At 42.8% G+C, this 11,969-nt stretch overlaps 1 protein-coding gene across 1 annotated transcript; it reads right to left on the reverse strand.

The window, feature by feature from the left end:
* Positions 1-1,097: 1,097 nt before the first annotated feature.
* Nrsn1 (neurensin 1) lies at positions 1,098-10,684 on the reverse strand. The gene is made up of 2 exons (XM_035441519.1): positions 10,496-10,684; positions 1,098-1,496 (listed from the first exon to the last, which is right to left on the reverse strand). The coding sequence occupies exons 1-2, from the start codon at positions 10,682-10,684 to the stop codon at positions 1,098-1,100; spliced, it is 588 nt and encodes a 195-aa protein (XP_035297410.1).
* Positions 10,685-11,969: the final 1,285 nt, after the last annotated feature.

Genomic DNA, 11,969 nt, shown 5'->3' on the forward strand with positions numbered 1-11,969 from the left:
ATACCTTTCCCTTTCCGTAGTCCAATCTACATTTGCAGGTTAAATGGAAATCTGAGGGTCAAGGGTCATATTTTGGAGACCAGGGGACTTAGAGCTCAGATTCTCCTATTTGAGGATGCAAACTCTTTTTTAGGTTAACAGCAGCCTAGGGCTTCTTACTCGTCTCTATAAATGCAAGGTGGTGTCATCCAGCCTGCTTGAGTTGGATAGTTAAGGTATATACTGTAAATTCTGCAGAGTTGGAGACTTCAGGAGTCCAGTTCTGAAAAATACCCCAACACAAGACCATCACAAATATCCCCAAGAAAGAGACTCAGTGACACGTGGCTGAAAAAATTCATATACTTAAGCAGGGAATGTTCTTAAAAACTCATATGCAAGTTGGGGAACCGAAGCCTGGGGAACTATTCTTTATATATTTCTGCAAAGTCAAATGGCAAAGTTAATGTCAGGAAGTCGGGCTCCCCAGATTTTAACTGTTGTCAGAATATTACATTAATGTACACTCTCATTATTGTAAATGTTGCTGTTTTTTTTTTTTAACCAGGATTCCCAAAATGTCACTTTTACATCTTTACAGAAAAAAAAATCCGGAGAAAACAAAACAATTTACATGGAACATTTCTATTCATTCTTAGGACTTTTAGGCCAAGATAGCTTTAAAAATCTAACATCCAGATCACAATCAGGGAACTGCATTTCTATGAACACATGATGGTAATCATACACAGAGATAGGCGTGGAAGACAGCACCACACAGAAGGATCAGAAAAATCAACTAGAAAATAACGTGGATCACATTGGTGACTAGTTGGCTGGTCTATACTGCTCAGTGCTTTCAAGTAACATAGAAGAGATACCAGGGAGATTAGTGCCAGAAGGGCTGGAGGAACCCATCAGAAGCAGGTGCAGACTGACACATACTATCCATTGTCACCCTAACTAAGCCTGCATGACACTGTGTCCAGCCCCACATGGCTCTAGGGATAGGTCACTGCCAAATGCATGTCACCTCAAAAACTGGCTACCTTTAAAAAATTTGTTTTTAAAGATGAGACTTGTGAATCAGAGAGGGGAGGCCTGAGGTGGCAAATGTTTCAAGTGGCTGATAGGGGCTGCACATTCTGAACTCTGGACAAAGTGACTGGGATCTTGGTGTCCCCTGGGCCTGGAGCTTTAGTGACAGGCTGGGTATGGGCTTTGATGTCTGCAATTCGCTCTTTAAACTTCTGTTGAAGGAATTTTTCTTCTTTGGAATAGCTCTTCGCAAACACGGACATCAGTAGGCACCCCGCCATGGACGTGCCTCCAATGCAGAAGAGCACAGCCCCCGCTAGCTTGCATGTGTCCAGGGCGCCATTGAACTGCACAGCATGTGTGTCGACCACCATGAAGTCAGCTTCACCAAAAGCTTCAATTTTGGGAGGCACAAGAAAGCCCACTGCCAGGACAGTTAGTCCAAAAATCACAAAGACTGTGCCTGAGATGAGTCCGACCTATAGAGAGACAGGACAGAAGCAGGAGAGGGTGAACAGCTGCCCCTTTCTGTTTCCATTCATCCACAAGGACACTACCCATTTCTTCAGAGTTGGGGCTATTCCCAGCTACCCTCAATCAGCATGAAAAACAGACTTAATTGCATATCTACAGTGGAAGGTGAGAGGGAATGCCAACAAGAAAGAACAGCTCCAAATCTCGATAGCTTTCTACTTGTACAAGCTGAAGGAGCCTGCTTTAGTTCACTTGGTGTTGGGGAAGAGAGAAACTGCCCTGATTCCCAGAGCTGGCCTGACTCTGTCCCTTGAAAACCTTGATGTCGCCAGAGACTGACATATCAAAGTATGATATGCCAAGCACAACACCTCTCATAGATCGTCAACTCAGACATGCTCAACCTGTGACCATTATGGAAGAAGACAAGACCAAGCCACTTCATGGTTCTTTCTTTTACAAACAGGGTCACCATGTAGACTGTTCCTTGAAGCCCATAGGTCTGTCTGTTATTGCTTTTCCCACTGAGGCTGACCTTTCACTGGAGTCTGCCTTCCTTACAGACAAGCTTTATCAGAGAACTGTCTAGACAATACAGAGTGTCTGCTGCATCCATAGTCTTCTCCCTGGATCCCTTACCCAAAGCTCATATAACCATATAACCATATAATGAGTTATAACCATATAACTCATTCTTTCTCACTCCCTCATTCTGTGTTCCTGTGGTGTATTATCTTCACTGCAATAGGCAAAAAAACCCAGCATGCTCCACTGACAGATGTGGTCCTAGTATTTGGGGTCTGAGAACACTGACAATCTTCATCAATGCTGATGCTCTTCTAAAGCAAGCAGAGAAGGATCCATGGCCAGCAGGTAAAGATGTGGAGCCTCCAGAAGGCTAGTCATTGCTTAAAAACAGACCCATCACAAAGAGAAGGTGTGGCAGCCATATAGATGACCCAGACCCATGCTCTATTTCTTTTCATGTGTAGTTGAGTGGAATGTGTGCAGATGCCAACGTATTACAGGAGGATAAACTGCTTTCTTAAGTGTCACTTCTGTAACCAAATGCCTGGCCAAAGAAACTTAAGCAAGGAAGGGTTTATTTTGGCTCCAGGAGATACTGTCCACCATGGTGCAGAAGGCATGTCTAGAGAAACTCCATGGCTATGAAAGCACAAGGATGATTCTTGCTTACGGCCCATCTGGACAGGAAGCACAGCAAGGGGACTATAGGTGGGTTAGTGGGTGTGACAGCTTATTTTGGTTGTCAACGTGACTACATCTGAAATCAGCTAAAACTCAAACAGCTGAGCAAGCCTGTGAAGGATTTTCTTGATTGGATCATTTAAGGTGGGAAGACTCACCCTAAATCTGGACCACAACTTCCTGTGTCAGCCCACATAAAATGGTGTGGAAGAAGGAAGCCTCTCCTTTGTTCTCAGCATCATTGACAAATTTACCCGTCCTCCTGATGAAGCATTCATTTGCTGTTATTAGAATTTATGTATCTGGGATTCCAGTATAGACCAAAGACCAGCAGCTCTCTAGGAATCCTTTGGGAACTCCAGCACCATATTGAGACTGCTGAGACATAGAGCCTCGTGGACTGAACAATGACCGAATCCTTAGCCTTTCGGTCAGGAGACCGTCATGGTTGGACTACACTGATCATAGCTGGTAAGCCACTCTAATTCTCTCCCACGTATCTATATGTCTATAGATTTTATATCTACATTATCTATATATCTACATATTCATTCTCTCAGTTCTGTTCCTTTAGAGAACCCTGGCTGATACAGTTGACATTCTCCTCTTTCTCTTTATAGTCATTCTAGGACCCGAGTTCATGGGATGGTGCTTTCCATATTCAAAGAGAAGTTGCCATCAGTTAGTCCTCTGTGGAATTATCCTCACAGGTATTCTAATGAATGCTTCCCTAGTGTCCTAGGGGTTTCTTAATGCAACCAAATTGACAATGGAAACTAAGGAGCAAAGAGCAGAGAGGCAAAGTGATATACCACGTGGTGATTAGAGCCCAGGACAGGTAGGTAGCCTCACCTTGGGCTCTCATCCTGCAACTTATACTGGAATCATAGAAGCAAAGTTACTTGAAATTTTGTATCACTGTGTTCCCTATTTATAGAACAATAAATGACTATAGTATCCACATTATGATACTGTGAAGATTAAATATGACTATCTTCAAAAACACTTAACTTAGTGTTTGGTAAGTAACAAACTCTGATGTGTAGCTGTTTCATGGAGAAAAAACTTTGATTAACAATGTTAAAACAGTTACTCATCATTTGGAATAAGGATCACTTAACACTTAAACACCCCTTTCATTTCCTCCCATTCCTAATTGCTTTAAGTTAGAGTAACAAAGTTGGAAAAATAAACAAATATATAATCCTGCCTAATCTTGGAAATTAAAGTGTGTTTATTTATCTGTTGAATTCTAGAGGTGATGCATTGATTGAGGGTACTTGACTAATAGAAGGAAAATACCCTCTTCAACCGGAGGCCTTGTCAAGGGCACCACTGCTGTTCGGCATCATCTGTGGTCCAAATGCCATGCTGGATGCTTGTGTGTTTAATACAGATGCTTATGAGAGGTGGAGATTTTCAGAATCACCATTGGAAGATGCAAGGGTCGAAGAAGCATATCTCAAGCTTCTGTAGTTAGTATAATCTGGACTGGTGTGGCCCCTGCTTGTCTTAAGCCCGCAATATTCTACCAATTACCAGTTTGCATATTCTCTGTCTATTATTTTAATTTCAAAAGTTTTTTGGGGGGGTCAAATTTCCTTTTCCCCCCTTGGGCTTTCTTCTCTCTCTCTCTCTCTCTCTCTCTCTCTCTCTCTCTCTCTCTCTCTCTCTTTTAATTTAAATTAGAATCAACCTTGTTTTACATAGCAATCCCAATTCCCTCTCCCTTCAAAAGAGTTTCATTCCCTATATATGAACACATTTCCTTTAATAAATATGATGAAGAAACTGAAAAACAAAATATGTCAGTGTGAGCCTAATTAAAAACACAGAAGCTATTCTATGTAAGATGCAAATAACGTAGGGAAATTTGGGGTGTAAAATCATATTTTGGATTGCTAAAAATGATGGTAAGTAAATTCACCTCCAGGGACTAGCCATTATTTATAACTCTTCAAAAATGACTCACATTGGAAAATTCTGGAAGCACAAACTAAATTAACTTAAATATCCATGGTGACTTGCTTCCCATGTCACTAAATTACCTCCCTCCTCAAGAACTGGTGCCGGAGCTCAGAAACCAAAGGGGAGCAAAGCTGTGGCTGTTTTGGTTGTGCGGCTTCTGCAGAGCTCAGGAGGCAGCAACCCATCTTCTCTGCCTTGCCTTTTTGAAGTTCATAATTGAGCCTGACTCCCTGAAAACACTCTTGACAGGCAAACTCCAACCTCTAGCCTACTGAAGTGGACCTAGGTGACTGATCTCAGCCCAGCTTGCCTCTTAGCTGAGCAGTGCACAAGACAAAAGGCACTCTGAGAATATCACTCACAGGCAAAAAACAAACTGTGGCTTCCACATGGAAGAAGTTCCAACTATTGTCGGAAATGGAGAGTGACTGGCCAGGCAGAGCCTCCTGTCTTTCCTTATCTCCATAAGAGCTTCATGGGAAGAAACAGACAGCCATAAGCAGCTGTCTTCTATCAATGCAAGTGTCATGGAATCTCCAAGAAGTGTGCCCAGAGAGGGACTGCAAACAGGAGACAGCTTGCGACTACAGGCATGAAGGACTGATGAATGAATGAATTATGATACGGGTGTTTTTTAAAATCCCCATGAGAATTATGAAGGGGAAGGCAGGTGGAATGCATATCCTGATCCTGAGATCATGTTGGAATACTAGAAAGGAACTAAAATGTGGGGAGTGATTTCATCAGGCATCATGTGGACTGTATCTGAACATAGTTGTGATAGTATTTCCTCTAAGGGAAAAATCAGCAAAAGAACACAGGCCACACAAAGGTCATTTAAGGCTCTAAGAGAGCCCTAGAGTTTTGTTTGGTGCCGTGTGTGTGTGTGTGTGTGTGTGTGTGTGTGTGTGTGTGTGTGTGTGTGTGTGTGTGTGTAAGGACTGCAATGCTGCTGGAGAGGTTACAATAGAGCATACTCAGGCTACAGGGTTAGGGTTAGGGTTAGGAGTCAGTCTCAGTGGTGAGTTTAAAGGACATCACTAAATGATGAGAAACTTCCACAGCAGCAGCAAGGCCCGTGCCTAGGCTGTGACTCGTGATGTCTGACTGAGCTATGCAGAGCATGCGTGAAACCCATTCCCTGCTGCAGCAAAGGAAGAGTTGGCTAGTGAGACAACCTTGGGTTCCATAAATCTGCCAAAATTGCTGTTATTTTTACCAGCATCTCCTTCCTTGTTTCCTAGTGTGCTGATGAAGTCTGACTTCACAGTGTGTGCCAAGCTGGTAGGCAGAGCCAGTAAGCAGCCTCTGTAGCACAGCTGTTCTGGTATTGAGGAGGCAATAATGACTGCTGGAGGCCAGAAGCAGCTCAGCAGAGAGGAACAGCCTGGGGAGGCAGGGAGAAGGCTGGATGGATCTGGGTTGAAGGAGCCATCTGGGGTGGAGATCATTTAAAGCTCATGGGGGGGGTGAGGGCTGGATTTTGACCCTTCCCTGACAACCGCTGTTTCTTTCTCTGTAAGCCCTGAGCTCTGAGTACTCTGCCCATGGCCATGGTAGGGTCTTGTTCATTACCTGCCTGCCCCCAGCTAGAAGCTGAGCTCTACAAAGTGGAGCCTGATATAGAACTTTGACTTAGGTGCTTCTTCAGGCCCGACCCCATGCCGTATGCTTGGTATCCCTCCACTAGAACAATGGATTTTCCCATCAGCCATAACACTTCATGGAGAGTACACAAGCAAATGCAACAGCTTCCATATTCAGAAAGTATTTTAGGTCCCACACTCATTTCTTGGGGTCATTCCTGACCTTGACATCCAATCTTAGTCTTCTGCGATGCCCTGAAATTATCTTAATTATCAAGACTCCTGAGTCACAAAGACTATCACATATATTGGAAGGATGTATTTACCCAAGATTACCAGACACTTCTCAAATTGAAATACTGTCTTTTTTATTTTCCTCACTATACTCAGTATACTATAAGGCTGTGGAGAAATTCCTCTTGCATCCAAAGCTTTTTTGTGAGCTTCTGGATACATTTCCAGCTCTCCTCTGCCCCTTCTCTCCTAACCTGCAAATACTCCTGCTTGCTCTCTCTGGGTCTCAGCTATCAGCTATGCTTTCCACCCCTCCACATTTGCAATGAACTTCTTTCCACCTTGGTGCCCTGCTTCTGCAGATGCACAGTGAGTCTCCACTGGGGTCAAGTTTTCCAGGCTGCAGCAGATACACACTTACTCCTGTCTTCCAAACACTGTGCCCCAATATATTCCATGACCGTTTCAATAGGAACAGTTAGCATTCTGGATTGTAATAACCTTTGTATCTCTACTTAACTGTGAATATCTGTATCTTATTCAGGGGCAATAAATGGATCCTATATAATCTATTGCACTTACCAGGTGGACCAATAAATATTTGTGGAAAGAAAGAATGGCACTGAGATAGATGTCATGTATAAATGAGCAGGGAGGGCAGAATGAAGATTCTAACACAGGTCCATGTGATTGCACTCTCTGTCCTCATTACCCTCTCCAATCTGCTCACTGCTCAGGAGGTCAAGGGCAGAGTGCTAGCTACAAGGTACTGTGAGCACAGCCCCAAGGGACAGACTGGCTTGACTTTTGCAATTCTATACTGGAAGGGAAAGAGGTTGTCAGTAACTTGAACCACCTATAGTTGCAATTTGAAAACCAAGAAAAAAAAAAAAAACATCGAACAGGGTTTTACTGGGTCATGTGTGCAATGGGGGCCTTTTTCTGTATTGTTAGAAAGTTCTTCCTGAGAAAATTTTCACTTAGCCTGTTTTGGAAGTTCCCCAGAATAGCCAGCCTTTGCCCTGAGTAGAGCAAATGTCACCAAGACAGACTCCTTAGGCTGTGCAGGCTGACACTGGGCTTCTATGTGAAGGATTTTATTGGAAGGTAGCCTAAGAGAAGCTTCAGCCTGTGTTCCTCTAAAACAGGCTTAACACAACAGGGAACAAAGACTCTGGAACTTACTTGTATAAGATAGAAGGGAAAATACTAAAGTCCTAATGGGGTTGGTCATTTACCATGAGTTCCTCACTTTTGTCCCACAGTTGTATAACTTTTAATGGATTTGCAGTTCCCAAATCACACACCAGTGCTTGGGATGCACATAAATGCTTAAGTATTTAAATACACTGGCAACATAAATATACTCCACTCATGCATATACATACACCTATACATATGGATAGGAAGAGAGGAGGAAAGAGGAGAGATGAGAAGAAAGGAGGAGAGAAAGGAGGGAGAGAACTTAGGAGCGAAGCAATCATCTGTGCAAGGTGTACCTGGGTCAAGTCTGCATTTCATTAATCTGAGCTGAGCTTTCTACACAACAAGGATGCTGACCTGTCTAACTCTTAACACAGATTCTGTGACAACAGTATGATTTTTTGAATTAACACAAGTCTTGGGCCATTCACACTAACAACTATGCTACCCAGTATGTAATTGACTAGATTTCCAGTTTTATTTCCATTTCAGCATGTAGTAGTCTAATTGGCATGAAGTGACGGCTGCTAACACATCAAAATCTTATTGAACAAATAGCAGCCATTGTCTTCAGCACTTTCTAAATACTGTTTCCAATCTCACATTATGTACATGGTAAGTGAAGTGTCACTACTCAAAGTTACAGAGCAATGAAATGCAAGAGCATGGGGTTGAATTCATATGGCCTGAGACAGAAATCTATGCCCATATTCACTAGGCTAAACTGCCTCTTGCTATACTGTATTACCAACACATAGCAGTTTAAACCAATGTCTGGGATCTTTCAGAGTAAGCATGGGATGTTGGATCTGGACCCCAGGCATCCTTCGAGGTCAAATCTTTTCAGAGACCTAAACCTTCCTCCAGTTCTTAAGCACTGGGGCATTCCACTATCACTTTCTCATCTATGATCATTGCCTTTCCCCAGGTTGTTTCAACTGGCACCTTCTGTACCTTCTACAGATGGATTTCAATGACCTCAAATCCATGAGCTGAGGCACTACCCTGAAATGGCCATGAGAGCTCTATCTCTATTGGGTAATAATTACCTTCTGTGTTGAACTCATGGTTTCCACCTGTCCACTCCTCTACTAAATATCTCCATCTAAGCAAGTCACAGCATTATCCAGGACAGAAGCTCACGCTGAGGGTCTAAGATCTTTCTTTTTCATTGGCATATCTTGACAGCCTGGCCCTCAAACTTAGTGCTAAGCGGGACTGTTTTAAAGCATCACTGACACCTGTCTAACCTAAGCTGCCATGTCTCTTGCTGGGGTACATTAACAGCTTCTGAATGGGCTTAGCTGTGCTTACCCAATAATGTCTTTTCTGCTCAGAAAGATCCTGGTAACATATTAGCCAGCCCGATGAGTTCCCTGTTTCTTGAGGCAACAAAAGCAACAGCCTATGTCTTCACATTGTCTACAAGACCCCACAGAGAGCATCTGTGCTGTTATTTTTCTGAATTCTGTTTCTTCCCCATTCTACCTCTACTTCCAGATTGGACCTCCTCTCTACTTCCAAGGGCTTGCTATGTTCTCAGCTCTGAATGACATTTAGCCCCCAAACATTCTGGTATGTTCCATGAGCCCACCTGTATTTGCTCAGTTTTCATCTTTTCTGCAAGCCTTTCCCCATCATGGCACCTCAATCTTTCTCTATCCCTGTACCTCTGTGACCATCTGCATCACCTCCTTCCTCTTATGTGTAGAGCTGGTGTCACTTATCATGCTGTTAGGGCCTTTATGTGGGTACTCCAGCATTCCTCTCTCTTTCCTGACTACAGATGCATGAGACCAGCTGCCTCAAGTTCCCACTACCTGGGGCACATTGTAAGCTCCATGTGGGCAGGGGATTTTTTGTTTCCTGTTCATCATTTCCAGCACCTCACCCCAATCATTCTACAGATGCAGTCAGTGCTAATTCTCGAGATGCAGTCAGTGCTAATTCTCGAGATGCAGTATCTTGAGACACTGAATGCATTTTTATAATGAGGCTCCTCAGGCTTCCCCTGTATGGTGAAGGCAGAGCTGGTTTATGATTATGGGGCTGTGTTTCAGCGTTAATGCTTGCTCAGCACCTAATGGTTTCTTTCTAGTAATTGTTCCAACGTGTTAACTGATACTGAGTTAGTTCCTTCTCTTAACACTGTGATAAAACCCTTGAAAGAAGCAACTGAAGGGAGGGAGTTTACTTTGGCTCACAGTTTGAGGGAATACAATCCATCACATTTCAGGAAGGCTTGGCTCCTACTGTAGGGGCCGGGGCTTGCTCCCTCTGGACAATAAAGAACACAGAAAAGCTAGGAAGCTAGGATAGGCCTAGTCAAGGCCCACCCTCCATGGACCCACTTAGTTCAGCTAATCTCCACCTCTTAAAAAGTTTCACAAACTCCCAAAACAGCACCAGCATCTGGGGACCAAATGCTCAAACATAGGAGCCTGTGGGGGACATTTCACATTCAAACTATAACAGATACCTATCCAGACTGCAAGGGAGGCTGAAAGAAAACAATGTTCTGCATTTGAGTGGCTTCACTGTTAATGAGTGAAGTGGCTAGTTAAGAGCAAGCAAGACTACTAATTGCCTGGCCTTTGAACCCACTCCTGTTTAACCAGCTCATCAAGTAATTATGTTGTATTTAGAAGCTTTCTTTGACCCAAATTTTATAATCTTTTTTCCAAGGGATGAACATGTATTTAATGTCAACAGGATTGAGGCTTACACAGAGAACCTCTCAGTTCTCTGTAGTTCCAGTATTTTTCACATCTGATATATTTTTTTTCCATTGTTCCTTTCCTCACCTTCCAGAATACCGAGCTCCACCTGTTAGGCGATCTCTGGATCTGGAAATCATCCTCATACTCCCAGATGGAAGCAGTGCAATCTTCATAAAACTGATGCAGGTAGGACCGAACTCCATAGCGCTGGTACCCACCCTCGGTGTCAGCCTGGGTTTGCTTGGACCCACAGGTGTTGCTGCAAGAAGTCATCTTCCCAGCTGGAAAGATAGCATACACAGAGATCAGCCCCATGGGCTAGTTCTTGAACCCCAGGCTTAAAAGGCATATTAAAGGCAAAACCAGGCTGAGCCATGCTAGGCCATCGTATTTAAACAGTTCTCTTTTCTTAAAGGAAATGGCACCTCTAAGGACTCACCTAGCTTTTCATCTGCCCTTCTCTTCTGTTGAATGCAAAATCACCCCCAGTAGTCAATGGCTAGAATTTGTTCTTCACAAACAAAGGAGATACAACAGCCTCAATAACTTAAATTATACAAATATACGGACAAGGTACATGAGAAATGGTAACAAAGGATCCCTGACAACATAACTTTAATGCAAGAAATTTGTGGGCAATCTCACTGGTCATGGTGGAATTTGTCTTGGGTTGTTCTGGATTTTTAAGCATGTTTCTTTCCAGACTGTGCACAGTATTCCTCTTAGCGGTTTCCAATTTTGCATTCAGAGCTCATGTAACTTTCTCTGATATTTGACTGATTGCTAAGTCATATGGAAGCTTTGCTAGGAAGCTGTGGAGCAACTAACATGCTTTATTAATCATGAGCGACTGGACCACTAATTTACACCTCAGCAATTCTAGCACTGTGTATTTCCATGGTTATTTGTAGATATGTTTGCCCATGAATTTCTGAGGTTATTTGTGGATATATCTGCCCATGTGGGTGTGAAAGCGTAATGCAGACAATAGACCCTTTTACTATTTCCTACAAAGTGTCTAGTATAAATAAGGCTTAAGAAAATTAAATAAAACTTGCTATGGATGAGCTGCCTAAGGCACTACCTTTGCAAGATGGAATTTAAGATTTTTCCAAATTGTTATTTTTGGAGATAGCAGTTTATAAGGATTTCATTAATAATTTGTGTTATTTTTTAAAATAAAACTTTAATGTGTTTGGGTGTTTTGTCTGCATGCATGCCTGTACATCATTTACATGCCTGGTACCTGCTAATGCCAGAAGAGGGTCCCCTGGAACTGGAATTACTGGTTGTTATGGGCCACCATGTGGGTGCTTGGATTGAACCATGGTCATCTTGAAGAGCAGCCAGTGTTCTTAACCTATAAGCCCAAATACTTTTTGTTTATTCTTTTTAGTAAGGAATTATTGAGGGGGTCATAGTTTTGTGGGCAAAATACTTCTCAGTTCCATGTTCTTTGATTTTTCTGATCTCTGTATAAGCAGATACATGTTTATCTAAAAATGGGAACTACTTGGTGTATTTCTGTTTCTTATATTTTCCTTGTTTTGACATTATA

The sequence above is a fragment of the Cricetulus griseus genome, chromosome 3 (assembly GCF_003668045.3).
Source record: "Cricetulus griseus strain 17A/GY chromosome 3, alternate assembly CriGri-PICRH-1.0, whole genome shotgun sequence".
Classification (NCBI taxonomy): domain Eukaryota; kingdom Metazoa; phylum Chordata; class Mammalia; order Rodentia; family Cricetidae; genus Cricetulus; species Cricetulus griseus.